At 35.9% G+C, this 20,326-nt stretch overlaps 7 protein-coding genes across 9 annotated transcripts; 4 read left to right on the plus strand and 3 right to left on the minus strand.

Annotated features, from left to right (window-relative positions):
- Positions 1 to 62: 62 nt before the first annotated feature.
- Positions 63 to 1,056, plus strand: LOC132699206 (protein canopy 4). 2 transcript variants are annotated; one of them, XM_060665794.1, is made up of 4 exons: positions 63 to 201; positions 292 to 397; positions 454 to 800; positions 865 to 1,056. In XM_060665794.1, exons 2-4 carry the CDS (start codon positions 295 to 297, stop codon positions 1,054 to 1,056), a joined length of 642 nt encoding a protein of 213 aa, XP_060521777.1. In that variant the 5' UTR covers positions 63 to 201; positions 292 to 294. The 2 variants fall into 2 exon arrangements, with proteins under 2 accessions (XP_060521777.1, XP_060521776.1); XM_060665793.1 differs by lacking the exon at positions 63 to 201 and having other exon boundaries at positions 213 to 397.
- A 36-nt stretch (positions 1,057 to 1,092) lies between these two features.
- On the minus strand, positions 1,093 to 1,514 carry LOC132699208 (small ribosomal subunit protein mS33). Its single transcript, XM_060665795.1, has one exon. It carries the CDS (start codon positions 1,468 to 1,470, stop codon positions 1,111 to 1,113), a length of 360 nt encoding a protein of 119 aa, XP_060521778.1. The 5' UTR covers positions 1,471 to 1,514; the 3' UTR covers positions 1,093 to 1,110.
- Positions 1,515 to 2,319: 805 nt separating this feature from the next.
- Positions 2,320 to 8,018, plus strand: LOC132699201 (THO complex subunit 5 homolog). Its single transcript, XM_060665787.1, has 11 exons — positions 2,320 to 2,500; positions 2,556 to 2,693; positions 3,577 to 3,794; positions 3,846 to 3,930; positions 3,982 to 4,306; positions 4,611 to 4,750; positions 4,800 to 5,228; positions 7,178 to 7,283; positions 7,338 to 7,526; positions 7,576 to 7,691; positions 7,744 to 8,018. Exons 1-11 carry the CDS (start codon positions 2,342 to 2,344, stop codon positions 7,972 to 7,974), a joined length of 2,136 nt encoding a protein of 711 aa, XP_060521770.1. The 5' UTR covers positions 2,320 to 2,341; the 3' UTR covers positions 7,975 to 8,018.
- LOC132699202 (DNA polymerase delta subunit 2) lies at positions 7,994 to 10,768 on the minus strand. The gene is made up of 2 exons (XM_060665788.1): positions 9,544 to 10,768; positions 7,994 to 8,162 (listed from the first exon to the last, which is right to left on the minus strand). Exons 1-2 carry the CDS (start codon positions 10,715 to 10,717, stop codon positions 8,044 to 8,046), a joined length of 1,293 nt encoding a protein of 430 aa, XP_060521771.1. The 5' UTR covers positions 10,718 to 10,768; the 3' UTR covers positions 7,994 to 8,043.
- Positions 10,769 to 10,887: 119 nt separating this feature from the next.
- On the plus strand, positions 10,888 to 11,956 carry LOC132699205 (target of rapamycin complex subunit lst8). Of its 2 annotated transcripts, none has more exons than XM_060665791.1 (2): positions 10,888 to 10,926; positions 10,990 to 11,956. In XM_060665791.1, the coding sequence occupies exon 2, from the start codon at positions 11,006 to 11,008 to the stop codon at positions 11,954 to 11,956; it is 951 nt and encodes a 316-aa protein (XP_060521774.1). In that variant the 5' UTR covers positions 10,888 to 10,926; positions 10,990 to 11,005. The 2 variants fall into 2 exon arrangements, with proteins under 2 accessions (XP_060521774.1, XP_060521775.1); XM_060665792.1 differs by lacking the exon at positions 10,888 to 10,926 and having other exon boundaries at positions 10,933 to 11,378; positions 11,436 to 11,956.
- Positions 11,957 to 12,225: 269 nt separating this feature from the next.
- LOC132699203 (26S proteasome non-ATPase regulatory subunit 7) lies at positions 12,226 to 13,315 on the minus strand. The gene has a single exon (XM_060665789.1). The coding sequence runs from the start codon at positions 13,198 to 13,200 to the stop codon at positions 12,232 to 12,234; it is 969 nt and encodes a 322-aa protein (XP_060521772.1). The 5' UTR covers positions 13,201 to 13,315; the 3' UTR covers positions 12,226 to 12,231.
- A 628-nt stretch (positions 13,316 to 13,943) lies between these two features.
- LOC132699204 (small ribosomal subunit protein RACK1) lies at positions 13,944 to 19,385 on the plus strand. The gene is made up of 5 exons (XM_060665790.1): positions 13,944 to 14,130; positions 14,273 to 14,481; positions 14,847 to 14,978; positions 17,292 to 17,575; positions 19,102 to 19,385. The coding sequence occupies exons 1-5, from the start codon at positions 14,022 to 14,024 to the stop codon at positions 19,325 to 19,327; spliced, it is 960 nt and encodes a 319-aa protein (XP_060521773.1). The 5' UTR covers positions 13,944 to 14,021; the 3' UTR covers positions 19,328 to 19,385.
- Positions 19,386 to 20,326: the final 941 nt, after the last annotated feature.

Here is a 20,326-nt window from a genome sequence, read left to right on the forward strand (position 1 = left end):
TGACTGGCCAAAATTGCAAATTACACTGAGAGAACAGTTATAACATTTGCAACAGTGGTTGGCCAAAAAAAAATAATATCCGAAAAATAATTGCGTAAATATGGTGTTTTCGACAATTTCACATGCAAAAATTCTCTCCGGTCTGCCATTTTGTTAGTAGCCTTTCCATACATCTACTTCACTACGAAAAAAGAGATAAAAGTAAATGTCAGTTTTCTAGGTTATGCTTACAAAGTCGATTTTTTTCTAATTGGATCAATGCAACGTAATTAAGTGTTGTTTTTTTTTCAGAAAATGAATGTAAGTACTCTAATTTTAAATATATTTGCCATAATAACAGCTGTTCAATCGGTTACGGAGGAAGACGAGGGAGTAAAATATGCCAACAAGTGCGAAGGTTTGTTAGCCTTTTATATAAGTACGAGATTCCAGGTAATGATAATTTAATTTTAGTATGTAAAATATTAGCCATAGAGCTGCAAAGTCGTTTAGAAGAGACTGGAAAAACCCACGACGTGATAGAAACCGGCTACGCCGTTGATGATGTAAAACCCAAAAAGAAAAAGGAATACAAAAAATCTGAGTTGCGGCTGGTGGAGTCTCTTGAAGGAGTTTGCGATCGAATTTTAGAATATAACATACACAAGGAACGCGAAGACAGTACCCGATTTGCTAAGGGCATGAGTCAGACATTTCAAACTTTGCACGGGTTGGTAGATAAGGGAGTGAAGGTTGAACTCGGCATTCCATATGAGCTTTGGGATAAGCCTAGCGTTGAAATCACGAATATGAAAATACAGGTGTTTTTCATTTATTCCAAGAACAGTCAATCCCAGAACTAAATAATCATCAATTCACTTTTAGTGTGAAACTTTGTTAGAAGAAAATGAAGGTGACATTGAAGACTGGTATTTTAATCATCAACATAAAGAGCCTCTGAAAAAATATTTGTGTCAAGACAGAGCACTCCGAGGTCAGGATATAAACTGTTTAAACGAACAGTTGAAAGGCGATATAGGAAACAAGGATAAACAAAACAAAAAAAATGAATTGTGATCTCTATTGTTTTAAATAAACTTTTTTGATACATAAGTGGCTAAACAAAATAAATTACACTTGTTCTGTGTCTTCCGTCTGCTGTTTCCTAGGTTTTCTGGTATTTCTATATTTGCCTCTTAATTCGCGCATTCGCTTCATTTCGTCTGCAAAATCAGCATGCTCGTCTCTAAAAAGACCATAGTACCGCAATTTCAACATCAACTTTCCTGTTTCTACATGTCTAGGGTAATAATGCGTTATTTCCCTATCCAAATTGAGAGGTTTTTGACTTAATAAGTTTACCACCCGCATAGACGTTGGATTTGTGGGACGCGCTACCTCCCCAAATATTCTATTACTTAAACGGTTCATGCGACGAGCGTATTCTGTAGTCTGCTTCATTAAATCCGAATATTTTGCGTATTTATTCATATTTCTATCAAAAGTACTTTTCTAACCTATAAACACAGGAATACATTTATTGGAGACATGATCGATATTACTAGAATCACTCGACCACGTGCTTCTTCTTACTCTTAATAGCTCAAAAATTAAGAACTATTACGCCAATTTTAATGATTGTTTCAAAAACGAAAAATGTTCATTTCATGGCACATGAACCCGTTTTCAAATCAATTAAGTTGTGAAAGAAGAAGCAGACGTATTATCTATAGTACAACGGTAAAACAGTGTGAGTAATACCAAATTTTTAGATATTTAGTTAAGGTTCACGCTAGTTTAAAGTTGATGGAATCGGTTTTTGACCAATGAGCGAGTAGTATGTTTAATTTTATTTAAAATGCATTAAGAATAATTGTATATGAGGGGGTATTACTCTTCCTATCAGACTTCGCCAAGCGTAGGAGAGATTCTGCCGTGAGCATTGCACATGGCGGGTTAACCTCCTTCCGGTCCCGACAGAATCCTCTGTAATTGTCCCAAAAATACTAGAAATTGGTTATAAGTGTCTAATGAATGTTATAAAGTGTGTATTCCGGTATAGATGCCCGATAGGCCCGGATGGTCCATGGGGTAAGCGGGGGAGGCCGTTTTTTGCTATCGGTTAAACATTTTTGAAAAACGTTCTTAATTGTTGTTTCTGTTTCCCTCATAGGGTGATGGATCCGTCCTGTCCCGTTTAATTGAGGCAGCCTCCAGGGCTATAAATGGTTGAACTATAATTGTAAATGTTCGAGTGATCCTCGTAGTTTTGGCTAATAAAAGTAAAGGAGAGAGAGAGAGGGAGAGATAGGAGGGCATTCACAGACAGACAATATTTTTGTCCTTAACCTAACAAAGTTTGATGCTCTTGATATCCCTCGATTTTTCTCAGTTTTTTTTAGCCGATGGTTTAATTCCGTTTTTTGTTAATTTCAAAATGGTTAGAGAAGGTTCTTCAAATCTCAAAAAGAAACGCAAAACCAACAGTACCGATGGTGAAAAAGAAGTTGATGTTTATAAGGTATTTCTGTGTATGGTTTCGACTCACTGGAATCAGGCTCTTTTAATTTTTTTAGAAAGTTTGTGAATTAGAAGAAAAAGAAGCCACAAATCATGTTAGCGGCGAATACGACTCCGAACTGTATTATAAAATATGCCGCGACATCAGTAAGGTTCTCTCAGAAGTTCGGGATCTTAAATACAACCAAGACGGAGTATGACTATTTAGTTTTAACTTAACTTTTTGAGTTCCTCCTTTTTACTTTTTCCAGTAATTTATAGTTTTGGTTAGTTTTTAGTTAATTTCATTCCAAAATACGCGATTACGTGCTTTGAACTGTGAAAAATCTGTTTTTAGGTTTAACTTTTTTTTTATGAAGTTATTCACAGAGCCAAAAGGAAAAAAATTCGTGCATGCAAAATTACCTTGCATATTTCTTGTAAAAAATCTAATGCAAATTCTGTGGGAAGGGGGCCGTAGACTGGGATGACACTCATACCGAAGATATGGTCGAGCAATAAGCCTTTTTTTATATTTGATTTCTCAAATACAAATCCGCAGCCTATATCTTGAGACCAAACCTTCAGTCTCTACAAATCCATGTATTCAGCGATACTTCCGAAATGGGTTTCTCATATTTTTGAGTCTCAGAATCCACAGGCTATATCTTTTCCAGTCAAAAGTCTCTCCATTGAATAAGGTTTCTTCGCCTCACCTTAAACTATTGGTACAATGATGGTGCTTAAAGAAGAAAATACTCCAGTCTTTTCAACTGGCATCTCGCGCGTATAGCCTAGGTGTACTCTGGTCCTGATGGTATTGTCAAGGTGATCAAGGTCGCACCTCGCTTGGGCTCTTTAGGAGGTCTGTCATGAAACTGTGCCCTCCTCCATATTTATATTACCAAGGATGTTACTTCTTTAATTTGATTTTCTTGTTTTTTTTTCTTACCCACTTATAAATGATTAGGTTCATGAGTTTTTTTTTTCATTTTTTCCAATAATATATAGTTTATCTATTCGTTGGCAGACAGTACACTATCAAGATGCAATGCCGTTAAATTAGGATGTTTAAATAAATGCTTTTGTTTTTTTTAGGAAATTTTCGAAAATAAACAAGAATATCTAATGGAGATTGGCGTCAAGGTTTGCTTATTAAAGAAATTGAATAGGATTGATAAATTAGGGCATGTCTTTGGTAGAGAAAGTTTGAATGTAGAAAAACAAAAATGTGACAGCATAAAGCTCAACTATCAGAATCTAGTGTATGAAATGCACCACTTGCTACAAGAAACTAAAAAGTGTTTGTCATTTATGTGAGTACAAAACTTTTTTTAACGAAAAAATGCGTCTCATCTTTGTCGTAGATCCGATGATGAACACATCGATTTAGTCCCAGTCGAAGATTTTATGAACAAGGCACCGAAATCGGTGACGAGCAAATTCGAAAAGGTCGCAAATTCGAAAGTCGTGACAATTTTTTTAAATTAAAATTGATTTTAGATCGATAAAAATGATCCGGATCAGGAGCACGCGTTAAGATTAGCTCGACTCGAGTGGGAACTTACCCAATGCAAAGATTTGGCCGAAGAATGCAAAGTAATGGAGGCGAAAAAAAAAAGCGTTTTGACAGAAATCACGGAACGAAAGGAAAAGCTGAACAGTCTCGCGCCACTGTTGAGGGAAGTATTAAAATCTACAAAGCCTCTACTTGAACATTTAGGAATGACGGACGAGCAAACGAGACAGGAACACAAACTCGCTGTCCTTTTACCCGAACCTCTCTACATACTTTATGCGAATACATTTGCCTACAAAAATGTTTATGGTAATTATTTATTTATTTATTTATTTATTAGTCCTAGCAGTAACAGTACAAACATTAAAAGCTCCAAAATAAGGAGTTATTAGTTTATATTTTGAAACTCTTAAACAGGTTGTGAAGTTATTTTGCAGTAAAGGGCACTTGCACTACTGAAACCATCCCTAATGGAAATTTGGTTTTTATTTAACTCATATTTTTCTAAAAACCACAATATAACTTTTAACCCTTAACATTATTTTTTAGATTCTGTGCTATTGGATATTGGATATTAATTACTTTAATCAATACTATTCACTATTTTTTTTAGGAAAAAATATAAACATTGAAATAGCAGGCGACAAAGAAGAAGCTGTCCAGTGGAAAGAGGCTCAGGAAGTTTCGAATTCGAGCAGTGATGGGCTAAATAATGACGATTCTGAGCCCGAGTCGGATTTGCCAGAACTTGAGGTTGCACAGAAATTTGTCATTCGAAACAGAATGAAGATTTTAATTTTAGGAAGTGGTCGAAGTCAAGAAAAGAAGGCATAGGAAGTCGATAAGACAGGTGGATCCGTTGGAAGAAAAAAAGAAAAAGTTGCTCGAAGCGCATCCTCTGAAAATCCAAATTTCTATGACTGTGAAGGAAGGTCCCACTTTGAACATGACATTCGCTTACTACACCAAACTCAAGATTGTGGCGGTAACTTCGAATGTTATAGTTCCGACCAAAATAACCGCAGTTACTGCGTCAGATATATTAGCGGGCGGGAACATTCTAAGCGAATTACTGGATGACGACGACAAGGGATTGGAAAGTCCTAATCCTAGCACGACCTATCAACTTCAAAAGAACGGTATGGGATCTTTCCAATCTTTGATTTCAGATATCGGATACCCGTTCAGGTGGGCTCAAAGAATATGTGGAATCGACTTCTTGGCCGCTAGAGTAAGTGTCAATACATTTTTTCTATGCCTATTTGTATGCCTTTGTTGTTAGGATTCAATTATATCTGTCTATAGAGTGATTAGAATGGACTAAATGAGGGTTTAGGGCAGGGCAGCATTCTTGGGTCACTTTTGTGTGTTTTATATATTAACAATCGCAACCATAGATATATTATCAAGGGACATAGCATTGATTACATTTTAAAGTGACGCGAATAACTTGAGGGACTGAGAGGGAGAGACTGTACCCATGAGATAATTTTTTTATGTATTCAGAGGCATAGGTAAATTAGAAATTTCACTCCATACACTTAAAGAAATGTCTTGCTAATGTTTCGTTAAACATTGCCCATAAAATAAAAATAAAAGGGTGAATAGGAGTTTTTAACGTTTATTTGACGTGCGTCTTGTACTAGGTCTGCTTTTGTTAATTTTTTATGACAAACGTGACCTTTTGAAAGTCAAACGCCGTTTGTGGATATTGCTGTTAAAAAGTCTGATAGCTAAAAGGTCACAATACTGAGAAATTTGCAATTAATTTTGCGATTTGAATTCCGAAGTCTCATTTCATGTGTATTTAAACAAAGCGAAGTCGTATTTAATGAACGGGCGTACTTATTTTCTAGTTTTGTTTTTCTGCATAGTATTATGTATTGTAGATTTTTAATGAACACTCAAAAGGCACTTGGATTTGGTTTGTATTACATCTAAAAGTTTGTCAAGTTTGTTAAATTTAACTATTTATAATGTAGTTAATATTTAATTGATCTATAAAATTGGAAAAAACTTAATGGCCAGATACTTTAATTCATATTTAAAAAAAGGACTTTCAAATGCATAGTTATACTGTGAGATCAAAAGAAAACCATTGCGTAGAGTTAGTATGATATGCTACGTTTCTTTAACGAGCTACCTGATGATATTAAGAGTGCAGGTAATATATTTAGTAAAAAAATGTGTAGTACTTTCACAAAATCGATAAGAAAATATCTGAGCTCTTCGCAAAACTTGAAATGACCATAATGGAAGATGATCCTACGGGGTCGATTCAGATTCATTTTTTGCTCTTCTCCGAAACGGGATTCAAAGTTTATTCCTTGGTTAAAACGATAATTCTGAGAATAAATAGCCTGTACAGGGTGAGTCAATGATAGAGTAAAGTTCATTATCCCATTGGTTTCAAAAGTCATGAAAAAATGGTAAATAAAAAAGTTATAAAAACTGTTAAGATTCTAAAATTATTTTAAATTATACAGGCTGGCTCAAACAAGTGTGACCAATAAAACATACTTTTTTTAAACGGAGCGCTCTATTTTTAAGTTTTGTTTTGGATTTCTTTTAAAATCCTTCATCTTTTTTATTAATAATAATATGTACCTAAACGTAATAGTTTTTCCAATATTTTAAAATTTAAAATACATTAGCGCTATTATTTTTAAAGGTGCATCACTTATATTTGATATTAACTTTATTTGAAGATGACATGAAAAACGTCTCCAGCTGGTGTCCAAAATAACGTATATATTAGAATCATTTTAAATTGAAAAATCTCGATTTTCTTAACACCTTAATTAACACATTAATATTTTTTCTCAAAGATTTTACAAAAACCTACAACTTTTATTGAATATGTCATACCTATTTTTAATACTTTGCGCTTTATTTTAACTTCTCCAATATTTACCCTTATTTGGATCCAAGACTATTGACTCGAAAGAACAGTACGGCAGGTGGACAATATAGCCCGCGAAAACCATGCTCTAAGCTTCCTATAATTTCGGGAAAGTGGTCCGCAGGAGTACGAGTACAAGTGCTAAATAAATGTCTATTATTATTATAGGCGGGTATTTTTCGTAAGTTTATCTTTCGGGTTAGTTGACTAGTTTATGCTAAAATTTGGCATCCTTTTTTACTGTTAATAAATAAAAAGCGATTTTTTTACTTTTCTAGAGGCCACTGGAACAGCTAAGCCAGCAAAATGTGGAAACCGTGATGAGTACTTTGCTCCAACGTATGACAATTAGGACTCATTTGGCAAAACAAATGCAAGATCTCGGTAGGTCTTTGCCATTTGCTTCGCGGTTATTTTACAGCCTATGATAATTTTTAGAACATAACATACTACCCAATGTACCAGCGACTATAGAATTTCCAGCGAATACAGTGGCGGCTGTATCAAAATGGAAATCTATAATGTATCAAGACTATTGTAAATTTGAATTTGTAAAACACTTTGTTGAAGAAGAGCTGGTGACCGCTTCGGACTTGTTTTACTCGGTTAACATCGTCAGAGGCGGAGGTAGGCAAGTGTACTATATTTTGATTCAGTATTACATATTTTGTTCCAGCCAATCTGCAGGCTCTGATAGCGATTAAAAACGGTTATCCGACACAGCCGCCGATATTCGGTCTGAGTCTGAATTACAACGGCGTCCAGCATTCGGCAAATTCCGACGAAATAAGGGTAAATTCACTAAAATCTGTTTGAATCATATTAACATCACCCTTTATTTTAGGATTTGGAGAGGGTTCTGAATGTAAATTCAGAACATGGTTCCCAAAGTGTCCCATGGTTATTGGCCCTTCAACTTACAAATCTCTGTTCCTATATGGACGTTTATTTGGAATCAATAGACCCGTCTAATTTTCCAAGCAGTACGAAATTCATAAGGGCCATCTGCGGACGCAACAGAAGGAGACCTCTGAAGTTTAGAAGAATCGGAACTGGTCTTTTCACGCAGTATTAAGGTAGTCACTCCAAATAAAGCATTTAAAAAGATACCTCGTCTTTTATTACAAAACGACAAAAATAATCTTCACTTGGCTTCGAAAGAAATAGACTTACAATCTAAAGTCTTTAAGTCCAACAATGCTGCTTGGAGAGTTTCGTTAAACCGGGGCAGGGCAAGCAGACACACTTTTTGACCGTCGTTCCCTAAAATTTCAATATATAGTACAATGTTGCAAAATTTTAATTTCAAAGTATGTCACAATATTACAACATATTTGACCTAGATCGTAGATTTAAAAAACTTGTATTTATCATATTATCGATTTGTAACAATTTATTCTGAATTAAAATTAGAATATAAAAAAAAAATCATACCGGGCGAACGTGGAAGAGATCCAAAATATAGTTTTTGGCTACTATAGAAAGTATTTTACTAATTTTAATAAATTGTCCTGAAAACACATAGGATACAGATTATAAAATTCTGTCTGCAATTAACTTATCTGCTGAATAATAGTTTACTGTTAGGGATTAATCTGATAATTATGGTTCTTAGTTTTTAATTGATTAATTGAATTAAAATTAATACCAGGCAAACTTAAGAGTTATCTAAATTATAATTTTTAGCTTCTTTATAAAATATCTTAATTGCTTGAATTCTTGTTATAAACATCAATACTAATAAAGTTTGTTATTCCTACAATGGGCCCTTAAGCAGCTTCCTTCCGAGGGAAGCCAACCAAGCTCAAAAAAAGAGACAAAGGAATTCAATAAAGGGAGAAAACAAAGTAAAGAGAACTACAAAGAGAGAAGAGATAAGATAGATACTTTGTTACTAACATTAGAGAATGATCACCCAAATAAATGTCCAGATACAATATCATATATTTACGTTTCACTTGTTTTTTAAATGACTTAATGGATATAGTAAAATCATTTATTTTGTATTTATTAAATGTAAAAGCTATATGATAGGAAAAACTCTTTTATATGCTTAGGTGCAGTTAATTTATGTTTTGAACATCTTGGACGATATGTCAGTGTTTCATCAAGATATTGTGGTCACTGTAATTCAATTAATTAATTGTATCTTAATTATCTAGAGACGTTCTGCATGGGGAATATGTCGCTGAATCATAGAAAGTCATCCTAATCTACAATATTTCAGAACTTTGTCTACCCTTTTGAGCAAAATTAAAATGTAATAAAATCAAAGTTTTAAATAAAACAGACTTAGACGCTTAAGACACTTAATGAGATTATAATAATTTCAGCATTGAGAATGGCTTCTTTAGACGTGAAGTAATGTATTCTTTAGATTTTAAGTATCCATCAATGATAAGACTGAATTTTTTTTAAAGGTTTTAAGTGAGATGATGTTAAATACTATTAGTACAGAACATCATGACAATGTTTAGAAGGTTACTAAATCAGAACTTAACAGGTTATTATCAGTATTAACTTGAGGGAGGGGGAGATATAAATCTGAGTATCCTATATACTGAAGACAATTCACTAAATTAAAACTGTATATACAGACCCATTAATTCTTAAATTATATAAAATACATCAAATTTGAACCAACCTTTACACATTCTGTAAGAGAATTTATCTTGGTTGCCCGAAAAAAACACATGGGGACAATCTACAATAATGAATGGGTCTTTGTCATAATATGGAAAACATCCTAAGGTATCTGGAGCTGTGGGAGCTATGTGATTCCATTTTAGACAATTTTCCATCACTTCTAGAGGATCAATAATCTCCGAAAACCTCATGATATCCCTAACAGGTTGTCCAGAGGTACCCAATATTTTTACACCAGCAATTTCACATAAATATGGATTGGAAACCTGGTTGCAAGTTAAGTATGCAGAAGCTTTTGGAAACATGCAATGGTGCATAGGTTTTTGTGGCAAAACGTGATTTGAAGGATCATACTGCCCAGGCATTATATCCACTTCCACTAATTGACACAGTTGCATAAGAAATTGATCGAATGATTTGACAGCATCCATAGAGTCGGGTGACTGGGAGATCCTAGAGACCATGGATATGCTAGGTTTGATCTTCTCGGCTTCTGTTCTGACGCTATTACCTGCTATTATGATTCTACATAATTTTGAAACGGAGTCTATGTCTCCCAACATTCCAGTTAGCCAGTAATACAATAGCTGCAGGTTGGGAATAATATTTCCGTGATTAAAAAAATCTAATCCGCTAAGAAAAAGAACAAAAATAGATTCGGAGATAAGAGGCCTTCCTATTTGTTCTCTATAGCCGGCAAAGATATGATCTTCAACCTCAAATTTTCCTTTACCTACATCCCTACCCAAAAGAGCGCAGGTGATTCCCGTGATAAGTTTTTTATCATTAATGTTTCCCACAATGTGATAACGCTGCACTTCATCCTCCATGTACAGAATATCAGATTCATCGGTAAAATGAGCCAAAATAGGTTGAGGATCTAAATTATTAGCTTCTGCCAGTTGCTTCAAGACTGACGGTTTCAATTTCTGATCTTTGAACAAAGTTCCTATAACGACGCATTTTTCGTAATTTTCTTCCGTCAATTTGTGTAATTTACATATGGGATAATGATCATTCCATTTGCTAGAAATTCTTTTCAGTAATAGCGGTTCAAACTCTTTTAATCTTGCGAGGTAAATGCTACAGTACTGCCTATTATAATCAACCGGTTGTTCAGTAAATTGTTGAGAACAGTTTTTATACTCCGCAGACAATCTCTCTGCTATCATTATAATATTTACGTTTACACGCTAAAACAAACAATTTGTAGGTTGGCAAGTCAAAATTTTCGCGGTACTCTTCTTTTCTCTTTATTAATAAATCACTAAAATCACACGGCCGGTTTCAATTTATTCTAAATTTTGAAGCAAAAAAGAATAGGAAACTATCACAGATTACTGTGACACAATGCCAACACTAACCAAACTGGAACCGAGTGGTAAGTGTTATTTGAAATAAATATTTTTAAAAAATCATGAATTGAAAATTTTTAAAAAATTAGAAGATAATTTTCCTCGATGCCGACGGAAAATTCTGACGTGGAACAAATAATTTTGGCGACAGCGGGGTACGATCACACGATTAAACTATGGCAAACGCATACAGGGATCTGCCATCGAACGTTGCAGCACGCGGAATCACAGGTGAATGCTTTAGAAATAACCCCCGATAAAAAAATATTGGCCGCCGCGAGTTACCAGCACATCTACATGTACGATTTGCAAACGAGCAACCCAAACGCAATCGTCAACTATGAGGGCACTTCCAAGAATGTTACGTGCATAGGGTTTCAGGAGGATGGTAAATGGATGTTCTCGGGCGGGGAGGACTGCAGTGCGCGTATTTGGGATTTGAGACTGGGAACCATTCAATGCCCGAAAATGTTTAAAAGTCAGTCCGCCATAAACTGTGCCGTGCTACATCCTAATCAGGTGGAATTGTTCGTAGGGGACCAAAACGGAATAATATATCGTTGGGACTTACGAACTGATCAACACGAGCAATTTATGCCTGAAAATGACGCTTTGATTCTAAGCATTGATATATCACCCGATATGTCACAAATGGCTTGCGTGAACAACAAAGGTAGGGCTTACATATGGAATATAGGATCGACGAACGTCGACAGTCCCACCATGTTGAAACCGAAACATAAATTTTATGCCCACAAACGCTACGCTTTGAAATGCAAATATTCTCCAGACTCGAGTTTTTTGATTACTACATCTGCGGACCAGTCTGCGCGAATATGGGACACTGTTGGTTTTGACTTGAGTCAAGAATTAAAAGGAGATAATCAAAGATGGGTGTGGGACGCCGCATGGAGCACAGACGGTCAATACGTGTTTACAGCTTCATCTGACAATATTGCCAAATTGTGGAATGTTAAAGCTGGGACTGTGGAGAAAGAATATGCCGGTCACCAGAAAGCCATAACGGCAATGGCGTTCAGAGACGCAGCTATATAAAACTCAAGACTGTAAATTCATGTATAAAGTATGTTTGTCTCATAATTGTAATATATAATTTAAATTTGCTGGCTATAATTACAAACTATTTTTTCCTCATTTATCTTTCTTCTATGTATAGGTAGGGTATGTTTGTTTCATAATTTTATAAGGTTAAGGGCATAAAAGTTGCCACCTTTTCACTCTAATATATTTTTTATGAAAGTAAACAAAAAAATAATCCTTTAAGAAAAAAAATTAATATATAATTTAAATTTGCTGACAGGAAATACAAACTACTTCTTTTTCTCATCCTTCTTGACATCTTTGTCTTTCTCCTTGTCCTTATCTTTGTCTTTGTTCTCTTTTGCGTCTTTCTTTTCTTCTTTCTTGCCCTCCTCTGCATCTCTGTTTGTCAATTTATTGTTTATTAAGTTGTGCAATGCCACAATAGACCTAACCAAAGCCGCTAGGTAAACCACCAACATTTGGTCATTATTTTTTATATAAAATGCCTTATTAAAATGAACTTGGTTAATATCTGGCAGAAGATTAAATATGTCTTGCAGTTGGTAAATTATTTGGTGATTTATAGGCAGCTTTCCATCGCCTACTTGAATCAGGTAGTCTCTTACATCTCTAAGTTGTGAGTGAAGACCTCTTAAGCCTAGCAATTGGTTTGTAATCCTTTGAGACAGTGTACCAACTGTTGTATCCTTAATGTCCCTTAACAAGTGTTCAACTCCGACCTCCTCAGCCTCTTCCGCTCCAATTTCACTGAGAACATGCTCAAACGTTTTGGAAGTAGGTGATCCATCATCATGTACTTCCTCAACAGCTTGGTATGCTTCCGTGGGAAGACCCAGATCTTTTGGTTTGGCATCAATAATAACCAATACCGAATTTGGGCAGTACCTTCGAACCAGTTCATTAATGGCGATATCGTTAGGATGCAATTTGGGTCCAGTGTGATACCAGCCAACCACTCTCTCTCTAGCATTGACTTTTTTGAACATGCTGTACATGTTCTCCAAATAGTCGTGATCTAGGAACCACACGGATTTGTCTTTGTCGTCTTCGTCGAACGGAACCGCGAAGCTATTGGAGACGTCCAACACGCCCTTGGCCTTCCAACATCCTAGCAACACGCCGACCACTCGTTTTTGGTTTCCGATTTTACCCATGCGATTGAAATGATCGACCACACTTAACAAAACCAATGGGTGAACCACGACTTTGCTCGTCGTTATTTCTTGGCAGGGCATTTTCGATTGCTTCGACTAAACTTGTTTTCGAAATTTTTGCATGTAATGTTTGCCCAAAAATATTCACAATATTGTCAACCACAGAAGAAGCGCTTGGCATAGCAGTGAACAAAGCTCGCAAATTTATTACGGATGGTACCTTCGTGCGTCCTTTGGTTAGTTAGGGTTAATTAGGATTGGTTAATTTTGGTTTTGATTTGCCTGCCAAACATAGGTGTCGGTGATTACTTACTGATTTCACTTTGGGAACAATATTCACCGTCTGACTGAGCATTGGTTACCAAAGATGAAATAATGGAAAATTCCGTATTTGTTCTCTTTCCTTTAAAACGTCCCCAGACCAACTAGTGTTTGTTTAGAAAAAAAAACTGAAATCAAAAACTTGCTCTGTGCTTTGGTTCGTTCCGGTACTTCTTTAGGGGTTGGAACTTCAATTAATTCTGTAGATTTGGATCCTTTAATCATTTCAATGAATACTACAAAAGTTTAGTTCGTTTAATTCACTTGTTTTATTCTGGTTTCTTTAAGAGATGTAGACACTAAAATAGTAGTTTTTTTGAGTTTTTTTAACCATACTTTAATTTCTTCGTTTTTATCTGGTGCTGTTAGAACATTTTGTTCATGCAATCAAATTTTATATTTCTAGTGACTGATCTTTCAAAACATTTACAAAATATTGCGAGCACGAAATACCCACCTCTATTCCAAATGCGCATGCGTATGCTGCGATTGACGTTTGGCACAAGGTCTGCTTGTCTTGTCTTTTTGTCAAGAACTTTGGGAGGGTGAAGAGCGTTCGCATAAATTTAAAATAAAATAAAATGTCTGAAACGCTGCAATTGAAAGGCACCCTTTTGGGTCATAACGGATGGGTTACGCAAATCGCCACCAATCCTAAATACCCAGACATGATTTTGTCGTCTTCCAGAGGTAAGATTTGCACGTGACGGCTATGGCGCATAAAATTGAAATCCGAAAATTTCTCACGAGTCCATGTCCATCGCATTTAAAAAACGATCGCGTTTTGTTAGTTAATAGGGGCACATTTCGATTCCGACGTTATTTTTCACAGATAAAACTTTGATTGTATGGAAGCTCACGCGGGAAGACAGCCAATACGGCGTGCCCCAAAAACGCTTGTACGGCCACTCACATTTTATTTCGGACGTGGTGCTTTCCAGCGATGGCAACTACGCGCTGTCAGGTTCGTGGGATAAAACATTGCGTTTGTGGGATTTGGCAGCCGGCAAAACCACCAGGCGATTCGAAGATCACACCAAGGTTTGACCGATCATGTTGATTTAAAATTAGCGTAGTCTTAATTAATCGCCTCTCTCGAAACAGCTAGAAGATTTTTTGTTTTTTTATTTATTGTCTGCTGCATCGACTGAAGATTAGGTCAGCGACGGCGGGTAATAGTAAGTATGTTGAGTCTCGCTTAAATTTTACCTTCCTTAAAAGCACCAGTTTGGTGTTTAAGTATCCATTCGGGTTGTTGCAAGGAAGGAGATTAAATAAAGTTCCTGGGTGCGGAGGAAACCTTTTCGTGGTTTTAATCTCCTCAATCTGAAACTGGACAAATTTTAACTGTCGCCTTCTTATTAATATTTGCTGAGGTTACCGTGTTTTTTTTTGTTTTGGTGTAGGATGTGTTGAGTGTAGCGTTCTCAGTGGATAACCGTCAAATCGTATCTGGATCGAGGGACAAGACAATTAAGCTGTGGAACACTTTGGCCGAATGTAAATATACAATTCAAGACGATGGCCACACCGACTGGGTAAGTCTAGGTAAATTTTAGATGCGGCTGGACAGGAGGAATTTCTTTTAGCCCAAATCAGTTATATATTTCAAAAACCGCCTTGAGAAACATTTGCACACAAGACTAAAAATTTTCATTTGCATCATTTTCAGTTTCCGGTCTATAATCAAATCAAATAAATAAATCAAAACTAACCAAATTTATTTAATAGTGGGTCCAACCGTTTATGGACCAAAACACTTCGATAACGTGAAATATCAAAACATGCAGACAAAAAATGTACGGATCAGAATTTTTTTTAGAAAAAAATGCAACACCAAGATAAACATATGTTCAGTACAGGGATATCAAACACATTTTCTTTGTGGGAAATACTGTATAAAGATTTTTTTCTGCTTGATAATAAAAAAATTAGAAACACCCACGGCAAATCAGTTTTTATGTGACCTTTTTTGAAGCACGGAAAATGGAAATTGTATATTTTCTGAAAAAAAAAATTGTAAGTCTTAAGGCTTATAAAAGACAAAAATACAATCCCTAATTATGTAAATGATTTCGGCTAAATGAAAATTGAACCGCTGGGGTTTCTCTTGTGCCCAGGTTTTTGGGAGAAGCAGTCAGTTTTGCGCCTTAATGTGTAGCTTGAAAGAATTTCTTCCAGTGTTCTAAGGTTTGTTCAATTTCTTCGAATTTTTCTTATTTAAATGTACAGTACATTTAAAAAACTAATCAAGAACTTTTTTTCTCCACTTTTTCTACTTCATTTCATAGTGATAATCTCCCGCATGGCAAATCTTTTAAAAATCCCTCTTTGCTTGGACGATATGGACCATTATTATAGTCTCTTCTCTTTCCCTGAAAGACTTTTCTTCTTTCTACATTTTCCCCACCATATTATCTTCATTAATCCACATCTCATGGAGGTAATAGATTTTCTTGGCTCGGATGCTGCTTTTATACTTCTCAAGTATTTCCGTTGCCAGCAATCATTTTCATCACTTTCTAGTACAACTGCTTTACAGTTACGCCATAAAAGTTTTCTAGCTACATTAAAGCTTGCGTTAGTCTGGGTACTTCCTTTCTAAAAAAAGACGTTTCTTCGAATGAGACTTTTGGTGTCTATACACCGACGATTATTTCCGAAATCGAAATTGAACGGTAATGAACGCAATTTCATATTTTACTACTTTATACTTTTGCGAAACGGCCTATAATGTGCGGTAGGAGACATCGCGACATGCCGAGAACTTTAGTGTAGTAGAATTTTCGATCCTTCCCAGTTGATAGGGGTTTTTAGAGTTTCAATCTCACAACCCCCGGTAGAGGGAAGGAAAGGGGACCGAATGCGAGCATTCTGCGTCTTCGGCGACCTTCAATGTCGTGCGTCGACCGCTCGAGTTGGAACATTTTTCTCGTATATTTTGTTTTAACGTCTATTGTCTTCGCATTTGAGTAAGCTGCCGACGGCAATAGGACACCTGAGCTGCCTAGAAATTATGCCATTTACTTCTGGTAGCTCAGCTGACCTAGAAATTATTGGGTATTCCCGAACATGATCATGACTTTTTACATTGTCGTTTATTTGAAAATGGTTATACGAAGGTCAAAAAGAATAGATTTTCTACTTTTCTAAGCTGGGGAATGCAAAAACTGTCGTTAGATCCAAATTTTACGATAATTTAATCTTTTCATCTCTTAGCTAACTTTTCAGTTTATCTACAGTAAGAACAATCTGATTTTGATTAATTGAATATATTTTCATTCCTTTCATATTTCTTTCGCTATTGTCCAGATGGTAAGATTTAAAATTACTACGCATCAAGGATGGACTTTTAAGATACTTTAAAACTTTAAAGATTAAGTATATTGTTTTTTAGGTATATCTTCATAATAGTCCTAAATAGAGTCCTTAGTCTTCACAAACAACCTTTGTCAGTTTTCGCCGAAATCAATCCATACTGTATCGTTCCATCTAGGTAAATTATATACATCCGGTATTAATCCCATTTTAGAAATATCTATCTGCAGGGTGGTACCGCTGATTCTTATTCTTCTAGATTCCGTTTTAGTTCTAATTTTAGTTTTAGACAAGGTTGTATACTCGTTATTCAACGCTGCCGCAGATATTAGCCGACACGTAGTTGACATCCCTGTTTTGTCCCTTACCTATGAATGAATTATTTGTTGAGTTTACCCAGTAACAATCGTAATGAAAGCCTTAATTACTTTTTGGGGGATAGTCCGTGAAAAGCCAAGACGATATACTTCGAGATAGAGTATATAGATCGCCCCAGCGACGTTTATACAAGGTGGTCGCGTCTCGTTTTGCAGGTGTCTTGCGTGCGTTTCTCGCCGAACCACGCGAACCCTATCATTGTGTCAGCGGGCTGGGATCGTATGGTGAAAGTGTGGAACCTTACCAACTGTCGTCTGAAGATCAACCATTCGGGTCACACCGGTTACCTGAATACGGTGACGGTATCGCCCGACGGTAGCCTGTGCGCCAGCGGCGGCAAGGACTGCAAGGCGATGCTTTGGGATTTGAACGACGGCAAACACCTGCACACTCTCGACCACAACGACATCATCACCGCGTTGTGCTTCTCGCCTAACAGGTGAGAGCGACCTCTATTTGATAACGATCAACTGATAGGCGGTGAAAGTTGCTACAACTATCGCTTTTCGTTTTCTCCAGTTCTTTCTGCGACTGGAGCTTCTAAAGGGCCTAAAGTCGTATTTTTATCGTAAACTCAGAAGTCCTAAAAAAGGCTCTCTTAGTGAGACAGAAGTTCTTCCACTGAACCATATGCGCTGTTGCATTTTTTTTAGCTTCTGTCTTATTGCTAGGAAGTAATAAAATCTAAAGTTTCTATGACAGAGATCAAAAAGTTTTTTTAAGACCCACGAATCCTTGCTACATTTGGGTCATACTAATTTACCAGTATCGGAATAAAAGATACCAATATACCGAGAGTTACTTAGTTATTAATTATTCCAAACTCAAGTAAATGAATAATATGAAAATAGATCAATTGTAAATATTTGCATTTAAAAAAATATATTTACAATACAACTTCATTTGTAATTTTTAATCATGTTCCCAGTAGTCAGGTGAAGTATAGTCGTTGGAGTCCAGGGAAATAATTGGCTCTAGAATGTTTTTTTTTTCTGATTTTCTTGAGTTGTATAGCAGACCAAGCAGGAATAGGATCTAGAATTTGCAATTTTCGAGAATGAACTTTTCTATAATTGTCGGAAAGTAACTATAATTCTAATTTTAAACACTACTAAAGGTAGGTATTCAATAAATACTGCGCCAATGACTGCTAACGCTACTAAGGTTAACATAATGATTTATAACATATAAGTTGATAATAAGTTGTATAACAGACCAAGCAGGAATAGGATCTAGATCTAGCATTTGCATTTTTCGAGAATGAACTTTCCTATAATTGTCGGAAAGTAACTATAATTCTAATTTTAAACACTACTAAAGGTAGGTATTCAATAAATACTACGCCAATGACTGCTAACGCTACTAAGGTTAACATAATGATTTATAACTCGCATTAAGAAACTTTTTTTTTTCATTTGTTAATAATTTGTTTTCATTTTAATGAATAAAAACTTCCATGAACTACTACGCGCCAAGTGAGGCTTTATATAAAAAGGTTTCCTTTCGTAAAAGTTTTGACAAATAAAACCTATACGAGTGCAAAGTAATTTAGGTGTTGATTTATAACTTACTCGAATCCTTCACTACAATGTAGGAAATAAGGGTACAATGACATCAAAAAGTCAAAACTGGAAAAAATCGGCCTTAATCTCAAATCCTAGGTAAGTGACGGAAATTAAAAATTAATAGGACCACTGATAAATTTTACGTCAAATATAGAGATATGTTTTTGTGTGCTAGAATAGATACCGTCATAGCGGTAACTGTTTTGAGGTCTGCAGTATGATCATAAAATCAATCTATTTTTTATAAAAGAAAATTTATATAAAAAAAAAATGATGACACTCATTTAACCCCTTGACCGACGATGAAAGGTTAGCGGATATGGGACTGATTTATACATTTTCTTTCGCAAATCGCCTTCGAACGAATTTTTTTTCTGCGACTGAAGCGTTTGGTCAATAGGTACTGGCTCTGCGCAGCGTACGGCCCGTCCATTAAGATTTGGGATTTGGAGAGCAAGGAAATGGTAGAGGAATTGGAGCCCAAAGTAGTGAGCCAGTCACAGGGTAGCAAGGCGGAGCCGCCCCAGTGCTTATCCCTGGCGTGGTCCACCGACGGGCAGACACTATTCGCAGGGTACTCCGACAACACGATAAGGGTGTGGCAAGTCAGCGTATCCGCCCATTAATTTTAATCAATATGACTTGTACATGTTACGAACTTTTTAATAAAAAAGTTTAAACTTAGGTTACGTTTTTGTACATAGTTTTTGTAATTTTGCGTTAATAAACTGTAAGTATTTATTTTTAATTGGGTTGAGTAATTTCTAAAGAATGGATTTGTGGATGTCTCACCAGTGGATGTGATATTTGCGACATGACATTCAATTTCGAAATTTAGATGGAAAATGGTTTTGAACCGGGAAAAATAGATCTGTAAAGTTCTGTACTTTTCCATACAAAGATTGTTGATTTGTTCTGTAATTGAAATTTGTCTTGTCCGAAATTTTAGAATATAAGTATCGAGGCTAGAGTTGTGTCAATCGCGATTGATTCGGTCACTATGATTCAATCACTTCATAGCATCGAACGACCGATTCCCGCTTGTTCATAACGATTCGATCACCTTGTTCGCTCTCGCTGCCGGCTTGACCGGTCTGAAGTGACCGAATAGCGATCGACCGACCGCACCAAAACAGACAGGCCACGGAAAAGGAATGGGAATATTATAATTCTATAGTATTGAGTTGCGACATCGGTTGGTAGATTAGCTTACGTGTTGAATGAAATATGTATTTCCACACAGGTATTTAATTTAAACAAATTAATGTATTGCTGGTACAACCCAATACTTAGCACCTATTTTGATAAAATCATAATTAAATAAAAAGCAGAACACAGCTAAATATTATACTAACTAGAACAGAAAACATAACATATAGACAACAATACTACCGGTCCTTTTCGAAATCGGTCACTGATTGATTAGATTATCGTAAAATAAACGATTGACACAACACTAATCGGGGCTAAACACGTAATAAACAAAAAATAAGTGCCTCCGTGACTTGTCACTGATCGTGCCAACAAATGGGCGACTGTTCATAATATAGGTGCCTAACGCTGCGTCAAATGAAATAAAGCTTTCTCTGGAATTACGTTATTTTTCAATCAACTTTCTGTGATAT

The sequence above is a fragment of the Cylas formicarius genome, unplaced genomic scaffold (genome assembly GCF_029955315.1).
Source record: "Cylas formicarius isolate icCylForm1 unplaced genomic scaffold, icCylForm1.1 PGA_scaffold_3__17_contigs__length_32017465, whole genome shotgun sequence".
NCBI lineage: Eukaryota > Metazoa > Arthropoda > Insecta > Coleoptera > Brentidae > Cylas > Cylas formicarius.